This window comes from Physeter macrocephalus, chromosome 3 (assembly GCF_002837175.3).
Source record: "Physeter macrocephalus isolate SW-GA chromosome 3, ASM283717v5, whole genome shotgun sequence".
NCBI lineage: Eukaryota > Metazoa > Chordata > Mammalia > Artiodactyla > Physeteridae > Physeter > Physeter macrocephalus.
This window is the reverse complement of record NC_041216.1, coordinates 3,528,020-3,545,435: the sequence shown is the minus strand read 5'-3', so window position 1 is coordinate 3,545,435 and position 17,416 is coordinate 3,528,020. Positions and strand designations below refer to the sequence as shown.

Genomic DNA, 17,416 nt, shown 5'->3' with positions numbered 1-17,416 from the left:
TTAATTTTGTTACTGTATTTCTTTGTCATAGAGTTCCTATTTAGTTTTTTAAAAATATATGTTATATCACTTTTTATAGTTTCCAGGTATCTGCCAAAACTGTCTGAGTTATCTTTTATTTCTTTAAACAAAGAAAACATAAATTTTTTATACTTTGCATCTGGTAATTCCAAAAGCAGTTGTCTTTGTAGATCTATTTCTGTTGTTTGTGTTTCTGCTGAAACACTCACTAGGAGTCTAGTTTCCCTGCCTACCGGCTTATCTTTAACTCTGTACTCACCATTTCTATGAAAACTTACACGTAGGAACAATCTAAGGCCTATAATTATAATGCTTTCCTCCAGAGAGGATTTGTATTTGTTTTTGCCAGGCATCTGATAGCATCTCAGTCAGAGCCCACCTTAAACCAAAATCAAGACTTGGACAGGCAATTTGACCCTAGCCTGTAAATTCCCCTGAAGCTGTTCCACTTCCAATTCATTCTTCTCCTGAGTGTATAGCCCTTTTATTATACAGAGGGTCCCAGTTATTATACAGAGGGTCTTCTGTTTCACTCCCCACACACTGTATTTTATTTTTTCTTCTCTGAAGTGAAAAATTATAATTTTCCAGTTAGGTAAATACCCTCAGCAAAGGCATCTTCCAAGTCATATCATGTCACTGGATCTTGGCTTTCCAGCTTTTGGCCTGGCAATTTCCTAATATCATGCCATCTCTTAGCTTGCTATGGGCTGAATAGCATCCCCCTAAAATTCAGATGTTGGAATCCTAACCCCCAGTACTTCAGAATGTGACTGTATTTAATCACATATTCAAGTGATTAAGCTTGGTCACTTTAAAGAGGTGATTAATTTAGAATGAGGCATTGGGGTATACGCTAATCCAATCCAATCTTCGTATGAGAAGATTTTAAGAAGTGTCCTTACAAGAAGAAGAAGAAAATTGGACACATAGAGAGACACTAGGGGCATGAAAGCACACAGAGGAAAGACCATGTGAGGTCATAGGGAGAAGGGAGCCATTTGTAAGCCAAGGAGAACGGCCTCAGGAGAAACCAATCCGGCTGAGACCTGGATCCTGGGCTTTTAGCCTCCAAAACTGTGAGAAAATAAATTTCTGTTATTTAAGCCACCTAGTCTGTGGTATTTTGTTGTAGCAGCCCTAGCAAATTAATACATTCCTTTAAGAACTTCACATACTCTGCATGTATTCCAGAGTTTTATTTTTTAATTTGATGGTCGTTTCCTGAGGTGGGTTGAAATAAAGATGCTAGACCACTGTTACCAGAAAGAGGAACTCCAGTCATTGCCTACCCCCTCTTCACACGCTACCTCCTTTTTCTTCATAGCCCTTATCATCACTTGGGGGATTATCTCTTTATTTTTCTGTTTATCGTGGGCTGAAGAAAAGTGCACAACCTAAAAGTTTCATGTTAAGTTTCATTTGGGGAACTTGCTGAGGACTATAGCCTGGGAGACAGCCTCTCAGATAGCTCTGAGGAACTGCTTTGAAGAGGTAAGGGAGGAGCCAGGATACATAGTATTTTTTGCTGAAGAAAGACATGTAGTCAAACATAAAAAGATTACTGTTAATCTACGGACATCTCAAAAAATCTTAATGATTTTAGTGCTTTCCTATCTATGGGAAAATGCAAGAGTCTGGGCTCATTGAAATTATTCCTTAGATAGGCATCTTAACTATCTAGGGCCAGTATCCAGAGTGCAGAGTGTTTCCTGTTTGTCTCCATCCTGAATTCCCCTCTCAGTGAGGGCTGCAGTGGCTGATGGCTTGATGGCAGGCAATTTGTTGTTTACTGGAATGGCAGGCAATATTCCCTTTCTACATTATTATTATCTATTTAATTTTGCCAGAATTAAGATCCAGGAAAGCAGGGACTGCGTTTTGATAACTGGTATCTCCCCAGAGCCTGTAACAATGTGTGGCAGATCTAGGCACTCAGAAGATAGTTGAATAAATGAATGAATGAACGACAGAGAAAGGGCTTCCCCACCGGAAGAGCTGGGCGGGCCACCTAGTCTCTTGGGACCACAGTCAGGAAATGCAGGCGGTCCGCCTGGCTGGCCGCTGACCAGGGTCTGGCAGCCCTGGGGGCACGCGTGCCGTGGGCGAGTCCGGCACAGTCCGGGTTCCGGGTTTTTGGGAGCGCCTGCCTCCCTGGAGAGGGCGGGGCCCTCACGGCTCCCCGTGGGCGGAGCAGGCGGCCAGGCGTGCAGAGCCGCCGGAAGAAGGGCGGGCACCGGGGTTTGTGGCTGCACCGCAGCATCGGGGGCCGCGCCCCGAACCCGCCAGGGCCCGGGCGAGAGCGACCCGGGGCACGGGCAAAGGCGACGGCGCGCTGGGAGGGTGGAGGCGCCGGGACACCCGGGCTGCGGCCCAGGAGGCTGGGCGCCGGTGGGCCTGGCTGCTGCCACCGGGCCGGCATCAAAGCAGCGGCCGGCGAGCTGTATCCTCGCCCGGGTCTGCGGGAAGCCGGTTCTGGGCACCCCTCGCATTGCGGCCCCCAAAGCCCCGCTCCCGGGGGTGCGGCCGGGAAAGGATACCTTGGAGGGGCGGTGGGTTCATCTGGTGCCACAGCACCCGCCCTAGGCCGCCTCTCGGGAATTTGGAAAAGATTCCCCGGTCCCGTCCGGAGGCCGATAGTCCTCTGAGCTTACGAAGGAAGCCTGCGTGAACGTTGGGCGTTTTTAAAAGAATCATTGTGTTGGGTGGGGATGTGGTCTGTCTATAAAAGGCCGGGAAAGAACAAAATCCGTCACCCACGGCCCTTCTCTAAAGAGACACCCTCTGGAGCTGAAAGCCTCAAGAACGGGCTCTCTCACGCCCCCATCTCTCGTCCTGCCAGCGTCCAAGGCCGGTCTGGTGAGTAGGAAGCTAAGCTGCCTGTGTCTGCAAGTCTCTAAGTCCGAGGGAGGCACGTCTGGGAGCAGTGAGAAGGGGCATCTCGAAATGAAGCTTCTCTGTTTTTAACCATTTCATAAGATTCGAAAGTTTCCTCACTTTGGTAACAAGCCATTTTACTTTTTATTTATTCAGGGTTAGGATATTTTCCACATGCTCCTATCCATAGGATGCAGCTCCTTTCTCTGCATCAGTCACAGCTGAAAACAAGAAGAAGCCAAACACCCTGCCCCACAAACTCCAAAAAGTTAGGCCGGCTCCCTTTTCAGGGAGCTAGGACTAGGACTGTTCTTGGGGCCGGGATACACTGGACCTGGTCGCTGTAGAGGCACATGTTCAGATGCCAGGGGTTTCGATGAGATGATGAATTTGGGCTGTTTCCAAATTTTCCTGCTACAAACAGTTATGCAATAGTCCTCATTATATTCAAAGTACTATATTTCCTCCGTTTGAGGACATACCCCTCTCCCCCAATTGAACGTTTCTGAAAGCAGGATGTATCTTAACCCAGAGGTTAAAAGGACTTGCCAGCTGCTGGGCATCCACATGGGTAGTGATGTGTCTGTCACTACTTGTCCGTGTGAAAACACAGCTATGTGATTATTCCATCAGTTGAGATACTTGAACTTTAAATTCAGATCTGTAATTGTTTTTAAAAAATAATTTTAAAAGGTAATGCTATGATTGCAACATTAAAGCAAAAGGTTTCTAGTAATGTCTATGAAGGTACTGTATTCCCAACATTGTTACAGCCCTATGAAGTACATTTATTATCTGCATTTTCTAGAGGATGAGACCGAAGCTCAGAGAATTGAAGTGTCTTAGAGCTTTGAAGTGCAAGTGTCAGGATTCTAACCCAGGCTGTCTGGTTTCTAAGCTTGCCCTCTTAACTCCCAAGTCTGTATCCAGGCAGAAGATGTATGTAGCTTACAAGGAAGGAAGTCAAGGCAGGGACTGTGTATGTTTGTGTATCCTTGGTGTTTGTGTGTCATTGGCTGTTTATGAAAGTGTGTATAGAACTGGAAATTAAAGCCACATCCAAAGCACCAATTATACTTATTTCCACATTGATGCCACATCTTTGTTTTTGGATCTTTTGCAGTTTTAAATATATTTCTGCAAGTTCTGGAGTTCTAGCTGTATGATCAGTTTTCTGGATCCCTCCTCTCCTGCCTTTTGCTCCTCTAGAAGAATATGAAGAGGCATGTATTCAGACCTACTCAACCGGCCGCCTCCCAAGCAGGCAGTACTTAATTTCAGAAAGGAGTCACTTTTTCAGAGCTGTTAAAGCCACATTAGCCTCTAGGAGCCCCCAGGTTCTGGTGCCGCAGGGAAACGCCAAAGTCCTGAGGGCAGGAGATTGTGATCAAGGAGGACCATACAACTGTGAGGCATCTCAGCAGAGGCTCTGGCAGTGTCCTCCTCAGAAGTGGACAAGGCCAGCCGGGTGGCATCATCATGCTACAGCAGCTCCTGATTACCCTGCCCACTGAGGCCAGCACCTGGGTGAAGTTGCACCATCCACAGAAGGCCAAGGAAGGGGCGCCCCTGTGGGAGGACGTGACCAAGATGTTTGAAGGAGAAGGTGAGAGAGGCTGATGGAGGGAGGGGATGGAGGTAGAGGAAGCGGTCTCAGTTTGCTTGCAGAAAGATAGGTACACACATCATTGAGGTGTCTCTAGGGGAGAAAATTAGAGGAAAGGAGGTCCTTGGGGCTCACGCTTATGGCTTTGGGGAAGGGGATAGCTGTGAGAGAAGATGTTGGGCTCTGAGCACTGGATCTTTGCGACATGTGTGTCATGCTGCTCCCATCTCGTGTCCTCGAATAAACACAGGACAGGAAGACAGAATTCAGGGTGTTCCCCACCAGAGGCTCGCAAGTGTGTAAGTGTGACTCACAGACATTGGGGTCAAAGGCTTCTACTTTCTTAAGCCCTCCAGTGGTTTTCCTTCACAAGTTTCAGTCATTTCAACCCCAAACCAATATTTTTTTCTTTCTTTTCATCTCCTGCCAGGAAGAAGGAATGACATGCTTAGTTACTCTCATTTTACCTTGAAATATATGAGTTCAGTGGGAAACATAACCAAGATTACACAGTGTTTGGTGGCTGGGTCAGAATAGATGGGTGGACAGAGGAATTTGTATGTCTCATGTGGTCTCTTAGTTCATACCTATAACACTTCAAATCCAGCTTGTATTTGTTGTATTCTAACTCTGTCAGGCAGGGGACTTTGCTAAGCATCTTGATGGATGGAAAAATGAATAATGATCTCTAATGCTAATTTTTTTTTTTTTTTTTTTTTTTTTTTTTCGGGCCTCTCACTGCTGTGGCCTCTCCCGCTGCGGAGCACAGGCTCCGGACGCGCAGGCTCAGCGGCCATGGCTCACGGGCCCAGCCGCTCCGCGGCACGTGGGATCTTCCCGGACCGGGGCACGAACCCGTGTCCCCTACATCGGCAGGCGGATTCTCAACCACTGCGCCACCAGGGAAGCCCTAATGCTAATTATTAATTGATGGAGATAGACACATACTCAGATCAAAAGAATAGAAAGTAGCCTAAATACATTCTATGGTAAAATTCTTTCGGAAGACAAGGCAGGAAACATTCTTCTGATTGTACTTATCAGAGAAAATTTCACAAAGCAGATAGCATTGAATTGGGCCTTAAAAGATGTCTAAGTTTTTTTTTTACGGAAGAATTGAGGAAAAGATACAAAAGTGGGTACCTTGAAGAGTTGTTCAGAGAATGGAGACTGTTCTAGTCTAACTAAGGGTTAAGAATGTGGTCAGTGTATGTGTCCCACAGATAAAGGATGGTGGTTAGAGGAAACTAATGCTGGGAAAATGTGCTTCAGGCAGATTATAGAGTGCCTTGAAGTCCATGGGAGGTGTTTGTATTTTTCTTTCTTGTCGGGAACCTTTGAACAAAGGAGTGGCCTGGTAGGTCTGTGCTTTTGGACCAGCACTGGCCATTGGGAAACGGTAATGCCCAAAGCAATGCCCTGCAGATCCTCCTCATTAAGGAGGCTCCAGTCTGCTCTTGAGTTGCTCTGAATGTCCCTCTGTGAATGTTTTGAGAGGGGGGCCATATTCAGCAGATCTACAGGCAGTTTTTCTATTTGTGGGGTTTGGGGAGATGCAAACTTTCTGGCTCTTTTCCTTCCTCAGCTCTGCTATCTCAGGATGCTGATGAGACCCAGGGAGAAAGTTTAAAGGATGAAGTGACTCCCGGGGCCCCGACAACAGACTCCCAGGTGGGTTGAAGTTTCCTGTCACTTTCTTGACATGCTTTTTGGTTTTTAAGATTATAACTTGCCCTTTTCTGGGGAGTTGGGGTATATTGAGGCTAATGAATTTCACCCAGGGAACTCAGCGCAAGTTAGTCTTTTACAGAAAACTGGGCCGCAGTGGCAGCAGTTTCCTTACTCATAGAAAACGCTTGTTTCTAACCAACATCTAGATCTAACGTTGTGCGAATTTTTGTAGAGAAAGCAAAATGAGTGACATGATTCTAGCCCCTAAAAACTTGGGACCTAAGATAAACCTCAATTTTAAAGAAATAATAAATTTATTTATTTTTGGCTGCATTGGGTCTTTGTTGCTGCGTGTGGGCTTTCTCTAGTTGGAGCGAGCGGGGGCTACTCTTCGTTGCAGAGTGCGGGCTTCTCATTGCGGTGGCTTCTCTTGTTGCGGAGCACGGGCTTTAGGCGTGTGGGCTTCAGTAGTTGTGGCTTGTGGGCTCAGTAGTTGTGGCTCATGGGCTCTAGAGTGCAGGCTCAGTAGTTGTGGTGCACAGGCTTAGTCGCTCCGCGGCATGTGGGGTCTTCCTGGACCAGGGATAGAACCCATGTCCCCTGCATTGGCAGGCGGATTCTTAACCACTGCACCACCAGGGAAGTCCAATAAACCTCAATTTTTATGAGTATTTCATACTCAAAAACAAACTTAGTGAGAATAACGTTTTGACATTTTTAGTGAGGTACATCTATCACTTCATGAGGTGGCCCTTAGAATAGTGTCTGGAGCAGAGGACAAACTGCAGCCAAAGATGTGAGTGGAGAAGAAATGGTCAGGCCACAGAGCATACACATTAGACAGGCTGGGTGGTTACAACAGGGTGTGGAAACGGTGTCCTTACCACCTGGTAGAAGGATAGGTGAAACAGAAGGAAAACTGTAGAATAAACGAGAAAGGAAGGCTGTTAAAGAGGAGATGTTATTCGAGGACAGAAGAGTTTTAGGTGAGAACTTGGGTTCTGAAATTAGATGGTACAGGATTTGAACTCATCTCCTGTATTTACTTGCTCGGTGGTTTTTTTAGCTGTTTACAATCCCAGTTTCCTCTGTTAATTCAGATGCTAACACCTTTTAGGATTGAAATGTATTCCAGGGTTATTTCTGGTAATATGGAAGAAGTAATAATATTCTAATTATTTGAAGAGGTATCTTATATCTACATTCCACTTATCTGGAATTCTTACCACCTGACATTTGTCAAAAACTGGTGGGATTCTTAGCACTGGGATAAGATTAAATTTCTTAAAATTGAGTTGTAATTTACATATAGGAAAATACACTTAAGAGAGTACATAGTTCTATTTTGACGTATGTATATACCATGTAACCAAATCAAGATATAGAGCATTTCCACCATCTCAGAATGTTCCCTTGTGCCCCTTTCCAATTAAAACTCTGTTTTACCCCCAGTAGAGAGTACATGGGATCTCTGCATTATTTCTTACAACTGCATGTAAATCTGCAATTAAAATTATATAATAAATCTGTAATCCCAAAATAAAAAGTTTACTTTAAAAAAGAATCTAAAAAAAAGAAAAAGAATTTATACGCTGCAGTGGTTAGGTATAGTGCTCTACAAATGTCAGTTAGGTTAAGTTGGTTGATAGGTTGTTCAAATCTATATCCTTGATGAATTTTTGTCTACTTGTTCCATCATTTACTGAGAGGAGTGTTAAAATCTCTAATTATTATTGTTTCATCTATATCTCCCTTTAGTTCTGTCAACTCTGCTTTATTTATTTTGAATTCTGTTATCAGGTGCATAAACACATAGGACTGTTGTCTTCTTGATGGACTGACTGTTTATCATTACAAAATGTCTCTTCTTTATGCCTCATAATATTCTTTTTCCTAAGCCCACTTTGTCTGATTTAACATAGCTCCTCCAGTGTTTTTAGTTATTGTTGGTATAGGATAGCTTTTTCTCATTCTTTTATTTTCCTTTTAAAAATTTATTTATTTTTGGCTCCGTTGGGTCTTTGTTGCTGTGCCCGGGCTTTCTCTAGTTGTGGCGAGTGGGGGCTACTCTTCATTGCAGTGCGTGGGCTTCTCATTGTGGTGGCTTCTCTTGTTGTGGAGCACAGGCTCTAGGGTGTGTGGGCTTCAGTAGTTGTGGCATGCGGGCTCAATAGTTGTGGTTCGTGGGCTCTAGAGTGCAGGTTCAGTAGTTGTGGCGCACGGGCTTAGTTGCTCCACAGCATGTGGCATCTTCCCGGACCAGGCATCAAACCCGTGTCCCCTGCATTGGCAGGCAGAGTCTTAACCACTGTGCCACCAGGGAAGTCCCTCATTCTTTTACTTTTAACTTATTTGTGGCTTTATATTTAAAGTGTGACCTTCTTAAATATAGCTGGGTTGTGCTTGCTTAGTACATTTACAGTTACATAATCATTGATGTGGTGGGATTTAAGTGTATATTCTTGTTCTTTGTTTGCTGTTTGTTAAATCTATTCTTTTGTTTCTTTGTTCCTCTCCTGCCTTCTTTTGGATTGTGCAGTTTTTTTACTATTCTATTTTATGTCCTCTAATGACTTTTTTAGCTGTACTTCTTTCATTTGTTTTTAGTGGTTGCTCTAGCTATTACAATATGCATTTTTCACATGTCACAGTTGAATTACTACTATACTGTTTCACATATAATATGAAAGCCTTATTTTCCCATTTACTCTTACCATTCTTTGTGTATTGTCATCATGCTTTTCACTTTACACCTTATACACCCATAATACATTGTTCTTATTTTTGCTTTTAACAGTAAATTGTCTTATAAGTAATTAAGAAAAGGAAAAAAACCGAGCCTTTCATCTTTGCACACATTTACCAATTCAAGCACTTTTCATTCCTTCCTTTAGTTCCAAGGTGGTTTTTTTTTGAACTTTTGAATTTTATTTTATTTATTTTTTATACAGCAGGTTCTTATTAGTTGTCTATTTTATACATATTAGTGTATATATGTCAATCAGTATCTCTCAATTCATCCCACCACCAAGTTCCAAGTTTCTAATTGACATTATTTCCCTTCAGCCTAAAGAATGTCATTTAGCATTTCCTGTAGTGGGGGTGTTCTGATGATGAATTCTCACAGCTTTGATGATCTAAAAATGTCTTTATATGGTCTTCCTATTTGAGAATCTTTTACTGAATATCGAATTCTAGGGTGACTGTTTTTTCTTTTAAGCACTTTAAAGATGTTCCATGATTTTGTGGCTTGTATTGTTTCAGATGAGAAGTCAGCTATTATTCTTATTCTTTCCCCAGATGTGACATGTCTTTCTGTTTGTTCCTTTGTTTTATACCAACTTTTCTTGTTTTTTTTGTTCCTCCTTTCCTACCTTTTTTTCACTACTTTTATGTTCTTCCCTTTTATCTTTGCTCTTCATCAGTTTTAATGATGTGCATAGACGTGATATTCTCTGAATTTCCCCCCCCCCCATGGAGGGTTTGCTGGCTTTTGGATTTGTGGGTTGATTTTTTTACTCAAATTTGGAAATTTTTAAGCCTTTATTTCTTCAAACATTTTTTTCTGCTCATTCTCTCTTCTCCTTCTTAGATTCTAATTACAGGTATATTAGACTACTTGATATTATCCCAGGTTTTTTTGTTTTTCTTTTTCTCTCTTGGTGCTTCCATTTGAATACTATCTGTTGACCTGTGTTAAGTTTCACTGATTTTGTCTTCATCAGGGTCCATCTGTTGTTAAGCCCATCCAGTGGATTTTTCAGATATTGTATTTTTCACTTGTAGAATTGTCTTTTAGTTCTTTTTTAGTATTTCTATCTCTCTCCTCAATTAACCCCACGTTTTCACCTCATTTTATTGTAAATTCTGCAACATATATTTTATTTTTTAAATAAATTTATTTATTTATTTTTGGCTGCGTTGGGTCTTCATTGCTGTGTGCAGGCTTTCTCTAGTTGCGGGGAGTGGGGGCTACTCTTCCTTGCGGTGCGCAGGCTTCTTGTTGTGATGGCTTCTCTTGTTGTGGAGCACGGGCTCTAGGGCGCATGGACTTCAGTAGTCGTGGTGCTTGGGCTTAGTTGCTCTGCAGCATGTGGGATCTTCCTGGACCAGGGCTCAAACCCGTGTCCCCTGAATTGGCAGGCAAGTTCTTAACCACTGCGCCACCAGGGAAGCCCTCTTCAACATATATTTTAATAATTTCTTTAAACTTCTTTTCTGCTAATTCCAATGACTTGGTTACCTACGTGTTTACTTCTTATGTTTTTATTTTCTTGATTACAGGTCAGATATTCCTCCTTCTTTGTATGTCTAATAATTTTTTACTGTAGTTCAGATATTGTGTATAAAAGAACGGTGGAGGATGAAATATGCATAGATACGTCCATTTCTCCATCAGCCTAGAAGGACGTTGGTGTTGAGGTGAATAACTACCATGGTTTCCAGTTCTTTGATGAAACCTCAGATGCATGGCCTCCTGGCCAAGCATCTGCTATTTCATACTGTTAGAGCATTCACTGTATCCCTGGGGGTTCCAGCTTTCTACAGGATTGCTTTGGCTGAACCAAGAAAGAAGGCATATGCAGATTTCTACAGAAATTGTGGTTCCATGAAAAATTTTGAGGTGATGAGGAAGGCTGGTATCTTTCAGAGTGCAAAGTGATTTTAGAATGTAAAGAATTTCTTCGGGTTGAGTTGCATGAAGTTTGTCACTGACCTGTGTTCCTGAACTATGAAACATGAATATCTGAGCTAAGGAATAGTTTCTCTTGTTAAATAGACAATTAACAAATAAAGATATATATGGATAGATAGATACATAGATGTAGTCTGTTTATTTCTTTTGTCTGTTCCATTTATTTACAGAAGACTCTAAGCCTTTTCCTCTGACTGGTGGTTAAGGTGAGGGACTGATTATTCATATTTTTCCTAGAGCTGTGGCTGAGCTCTGGCTGAGATACACTTTAATTTGATTGAGTTCACTTCTGATTAATCCAACTACCAGTGCCCCATGCCATCACTGCTGAGGGGCCGATCCTTTTTACCTCTTCCGTATTTGAGCTAGGGAGGGGTTAGACCACAGTTCCACACAGTTTTGTTCATCTTGCATTAAACTCCAGCAGGGCCCCAGAATTTCAACTCAGCAGGGATGCACTGATCTTTGTGACAATAAGTGCTAAAAGCCTCTCTCTTCCCTCCCACAGCCCCTCTGATCTCATCTCCTTGCATTCCCCTTCACTAGCCCACCTCCAGCAATGCTGGCTACTCTCCTGTTCCTCACACAAGCCAAGGACACTCTCACCTCAGGTCCTTTGTTCTCATCTGGAAGGCCCTCCCATCAGATTTCCACGTGGCTCTTCCTCACTGAGTTCATGTCTCTGTTCAAATATCACCCTTTTAGGAAGGCCTTCCCCAGCCACCCTACGTGAAAGATCCTCCCCATCCTCACTGTGGCTCTCCCTGTTCCCCTTATCCTGCTTAATTTTTTTCTAAGACATATATGACCATCTGTCCTTCTGTATGTTTAATTATTTATGGTAGTCTCCGAGAATCACCAAACAGATCCAGAGGAGGCTCCCAGTAAAACTAGTTTAGAATCTCTCAGAATTTAGAATACTGTAAGAACATCTTGGATCTTGATGGAGGTGGTCTCAGACTGAAAAGGAATATATTTGATATTCTAGGAACTGTTGACCTTCAAGGACATATCTGTGGACTTCACCCAGGAGGAGTGGGGGCAGCTGGCCCCTGCTCACCGGAATCTGTACCGGGAGGTGATGCTGGAGAACTATGGGAACCTGGTCTCAGTGGGTAAGCATGGGTTACACATATGTCCAGAAACCTGCCCATTTCAGGACAGTCACTATTCCTAAATTATTAAATGCTTTAGATTCCCTGGAGCCTGGCCTTGGGTTCTGTGTTGGAGATAGATGTCTCATTCCTTTGAAAATCAAGCCAGAGCATACCTGAATCTCCTCCCTTGGGGGAACAGTTTTACTTTGTAGAGTGAGAACAGAAAAACATGCTGTGGTGCCCCTTTCTGTTTTCAGAGACCCTAAATACCAGAGGATTGGAACTACATTCCAGGGATGGTTCTTAGACCTCAGCATAAATATTCATACCCTTTTTTTCACTCCATAAGTAGGATGTCAACTTTCCAAACCTAGTGTGATTTCCCAGTTGGAGAAAGGAGAAGCGCCATGGATGACAGAGAAAGAAGGCCCAGGAGATCCCAGTTCAGGTGAGAACAAGGCAGATGGTGCCTTTCAATATGTAGGCCAGAGTGCCCAGCATCTTCCCAGGCTGCGGGAAGGCTGAGAGGGTGGACAGGCATGCACTGAACCCGATTTTACCCCTCCCTTTGCACCCCTTTCCTTCACCTAACCTTGCAAAAGTCTCTGAAGTTGGAGGGAAAAGAAGTCTTCTCTTCATTAAGGTTAAACTTGATTTTCCTTCTTTCTTCAGTATCCTAAAGTCTGCCAATCGAAAGCTCCTTTCCCTAAGCAGTCAGATGTACATGGTCTCTCCTCAAAGAAAACAGATCTTTTTTCAGGACTCTCACTGCATTCTACAAATCTTTAATCTTCTCTCTTGCATTCTATTTCTACTTTTCACCAACTTTTCAGTTTACAATCCTAGCTTTGATTCTCACTCTCCCTTTAACTCAAGTATCTTTATTTATTGTAATAACTATTTTATGGAAAGTCCTGCAAGAGAAATTACCACAGGATTCCTTCTCATCAAATCCAATGGTTTTTAACAATCTCCTTAAACTTTGCTTTTATTATGAAATATGTTAGATATTCAGAAAGGCATAGAGAACATTATAATAAATTTCTATGTAGCTTCCACCTAGATTAAGAAATGAAACAGAGTTTAAGCCCCGCTATTCCCCTCCTACCTCTTGAAACAACCAACTCTTCTGAGTTTAAATATTTTCATTTGTATATGTATCTTCATACTTGTATTGCATGTGTATATCCCCAAGCAATATATAATGCTGTTTTGCATGTTCTTATTCTTTAAATAAATGGTATATATACTTTTCCACTTGGTTTTCTCATTCAACACCGTTGATATTTATCCATATTGTTCTGGTTCGTTCATTTATGTTGAATTAATAAAGCACAATTTATCCATTTTCCTGTTGATAGACATTTGTACTGTTTCTAAATTTGGGGATTACAAAGATACTGGAGTAAAACTTTGTGTAAAACTTCTCATGTTTCTCTGAGATATTTGATAGAAGCAGACTTGTTCGGTCACCTTCATTTTGCTAGGTTTTACAAAATTTTTCTTCAAACTAGTTGCACCAATTAGTACTCCTATCAGCAGGTTTTGAGAGGTTCCAGAACTCAGCATCTTTGTCAACACTTGGCATTGTCAAAGTTTCACATTTTTATAAATTCAGTGGGTGAATATCTTGGTTTTTTTTCATTTTCCTGTTTACTAATAAGAGGGAGCATATTTTTCATGTTTATTGGCCATTTATCCAGGATTCCTTTTCTGTAAATTATTTGTTTATAACCTTTGTGAATTTTTATATTATCTTTTTTTCTTATTGATTTATAGAAAAAATATATATATTATTTTATATCTTTAAGATTTTGATTTTCATACTTAGGTTAAATCTGAATTTATTTTATATGTAGTATGAGGTGAGGCTCTAGTTTAACTTTTAACATGTGGATAATCAGTCCAAGAACCAATTATTGAATAGTTAATGCCACTCTGTCACCTGCCAAGTTTCTAATGCCAGGCTGTCTTAATTACTATATTTCACAGTGAGACTTAATATCTTGTTCTTCAAAATTGTCCTGGCTATTGTTAGCCCCTTGCTTTTCCATATGAATTATATAATGAGTGCATCAATTACACACACAGACACACACACACACACACACACACACAAATACTCTGGTGGTATTTTGATTGGAATAGAATTGAATTTATAGATCAATTTGGGAGGGAATTGATATTATGATATTGAGTCCTACTGTCCAGGAACATGGTATATGGCTCCACTTACTGATATTTCCTAATTTTTTAAAATAAAGGATTTTCCCCCATAAAAGTCTTGTACACATTGCACATCTTTTGTCAGATTCATCCTGAAGAACTTATATTTTATTGCTATTTTATTTTATTTTTTGGCCACCCTGCACAGCTGGTGGGATCTTAGTTCCCCAACCAGGGATCGAACCTGGGCCCTTGGCAATGAGACAACGGAGTCCTAACCACTGGACCGCCAGGGAATTCCCTGCTATTTTAAATGGTATAAATTTTTTCAATTATGTTTTCTCTTTTTTGCTAGTGTGTAATAACATAACCGGTTTTGATCTTCTAGCCAGCTACCTTGTTTCACTCTGTTATTAATTCCAATAATTTGTACATTCTCCTGAGTTTTCTCTTTTTCAACTTATAATAATGAAAATAATAATAATAGCTACCATGAATGTTCTTTCCCTGCCTCTGGATGAAATCTCAGAGAGGTCCCATAGGTGGTCCAGTCCCTTTAAATAAGAACAGTCTGATTTTAGTGAAATGTGTAATTCAGTATAATAATAAAAACTCCCAACTTCAAAGTTATATCTTCTCTCCTCCCCTAGCTTGGGACTGCTTTAGCTTGGATACCGAATTGGGAAGGGGTCATAGATGGCCTGTTCTCTCTTCCCCTATCTTCTTCTCCTCTTCCTTCTCCCTGAGCCAGGACCAGAATCAGGGGCCTGCAGAACATAGACTTTATTTTTGCATCTATTCATTTAGAATTTGGAATTTGGAAGTACCAATGATCCTTCTGTGTTAACCAAAAATCCTACAAGAAGTTATACTTTTCAGGAATATGGAACTGTCCGTTGAAATATTAGTAATGGTGCAATAAATTATTTTAAAAAACAGTCAGAATTTTAAATATCCTTTAAAGAAAGGATATTTTTATAGAACATAGCAATAGTAGCAACATAGCAGTCTGGGTTTCTTACAAGTCTCCTCTGTATAATTAACACTTCCCGGGACAGATTAATAACTACAGGAAGCAGAACAATATGTAAATATTAATATAAGCTTCAGTAAAAGACAGCTTGACATTCTTGTGAATGTTCTTAGTTCACATTTTTTTGTTTGTTTTTTTTTGGCCACACCGTGCAGCTTGCAGGATCTTAGCTCCCTGACCAGGTATTGAACCCGAGCCCTCGGCAGTAAAAGCGCAGAGTCCTAACCACTGGACCACCAGGGAATTCCCTCAAACCTTATTTTTTGAACGAGCTAGAGTGGGAAGAGGGAAATCTTTTTATCTTTCTGAGAATGTTTTCCAAAAGTAGTTATCAGTTAAAAAGACACTGTTAAGACATAGCCCTGAAATTTCATTATTTAGTATTAATAGAAAGAAGAAGACTAAAATGTTCAAATTTTTACCCTATATATAAAATCACACTTTTACCTGGTTCATTGTTTCTTAATTTCCCATTACCTCTCCAGACTGCCTAACCATATTTAAATATACTCAAAACTTCATATACTTTATATGTATTGTTATCTAAATCTCTAGTCCATACCAAGTATAATAATTGATTTTTCGAAGCATAATGAATATGAGTTATTTGCATTTTTTCCATTTCTTGCAGACTTGAAGAGTAAAACAGAAACAGCTGCGTCAACTGCAAAGAACGACATTTTACAGGAACAATTCTATCATGGCATGATGATGGAAAGGTTCATGAGGGATGATGTCATTTATTCCACATTGAGAAAAGTCTCAAAATATGATGATGAGTTAGAAAGCCACCAGGATAGCCATGGAAGAGACGTGAGACAAACCATCTTGACCCATAAGAAGAGAGGCCAAGAAACTTACAAATTTGGCAAAAATCTTGTGAGTTCAAATGTTGTTATAGAACAGAGGCACCATAAATATGACACACCTAGAAAGAGAAACAAATACAAATCAGATTTGATTAATCATCCAACAAGTTACATAAGAACAAAAACCTATGAATGTAATATATGTGAAAAAGTCTTCAAACAACCCATTCACCTTACCGAACACATGAGAATTCATACTGGTGAGAAACCTTTCAGATGTAAGGAATGCGGAAGGGCCTTTAGTCAAAGTGCATCCCTTACCACACACCAAAGAATCCATACTGGTGAGAAACCCTTTGAATGTGAAGAATGTGGCAAAGCCTTCAGACATCGCTCATCTCTTAATCAACATCATAGAACTCACACTGGTGAGAAACCCTATGTATGTGATAAATGTCAGAAAGCTTTCAGCCAGAACATTAGCTTGATCCAACATTTGAGAACTCATTCTGGAGAGAAACCCTTTACATGCAATGAATGTGGGAAAACCTTTAGACAGATTAGACACCTTAGTGAACATATAAGAATTCATACTGGGGAGAAGCCCTATGCATGCACCACATGTTGTAAAACCTTTAGTCATAGAGCTTATCTAACGCATCACCAGAGAATCCATACTGGGGAGAGACCCTACAAATGTAAGGAATGTGGGAAAGCCTTTCGGCAAAGGATACACCTTAGCAACCATAAAACTGTTCATACAGGAGTGAAAGCATATGAATGCAACCGCTGTGGAAAAGCCTACAGGCATGATTCATCCTTTAAGAAACATCAGAGGCATCACACAGGAGAAAAACCTTATGAATGTAATGAATGTGGAAAAGCCTTCAGCTATAATTCATCACTTACTCGACACCATGAAATACACAGGAGAAATGCCTTCCAGAATAATGCCTAAAAACATTATTCAACATGAACAAAAGCCAGGTCTAAATCAGTGATTCTGTGCTTTGAATTTCAGTACTCTAAATTGGAGAAATTGACTTCATGATGCCAACTTCTAATTTTGCCCATTGTGTAAATAAACATTACATTGGTAACTACTGTCTACTAATATCTCCACACAAAGTACTTAATCAAGAATAAAAGATGGCCCTTCAAATTAAATTCAACAATATAGAAAATTCACACATTATTACTTTTATGATTTCATGGTAGATTAATAAATTATTCATCATGGGCATTCACTGATTTACAGACCAGCATTTGGGAACTACTGTTTAAAACATCACCAACCCTATTTTTTTTTAATTAAAAAAAAATTTTTTTAATGGGGAAAACTTTCACATGGTATAAACTTCAAAAGGTACAGTCAGTTCTGTAAGTGAAAAGACTTCTTCCTCCATCCCCCATCACAAAATTCTACCAGAGGCAACCATT

General features: G+C 40.9%; 1 protein-coding gene and 1 non-coding gene across 5 annotated transcripts; one reads left to right on the top strand and one right to left on the bottom strand.

Moving 5' to 3' along the window:
- Positions 1 to 2,238: 2,238 nt before the first annotated feature.
- ZFP69 (ZFP69 zinc finger protein) lies at positions 2,239 to 17,153 on the top strand. Of its 4 annotated transcripts, none has more exons than XM_055082773.1 (7): positions 2,239 to 2,880; positions 4,022 to 4,504; positions 6,090 to 6,175; positions 11,860 to 11,986; positions 12,321 to 12,416; positions 14,343 to 14,450; positions 15,799 to 17,153. In XM_055082773.1, the coding sequence occupies exons 2-7, from the start codon at positions 4,378 to 4,380 to the stop codon at positions 16,932 to 16,934; spliced, it is 1,680 nt and encodes a 559-aa protein (XP_054938748.1). In that variant the 5' UTR covers positions 2,239 to 2,880; positions 4,022 to 4,377; the 3' UTR covers positions 16,935 to 17,153. The 4 variants fall into 4 exon arrangements, with proteins under 4 accessions (XP_054938748.1, XP_054938739.1, XP_028341616.1 ...); XM_055082764.1 differs by having other exon boundaries at positions 12,318 to 12,416; XM_028485815.2 differs by lacking the exon at positions 14,343 to 14,450 and having other exon boundaries at positions 2,240 to 2,880.
- TRNAK-UUU (transfer RNA lysine (anticodon UUU)) lies at positions 15,338 to 15,410 on the bottom strand. The gene has a single exon. It is a non-coding gene; the product is annotated as a tRNA-Lys (tRNA).
- Positions 17,154 to 17,416: the final 263 nt, after the last annotated feature.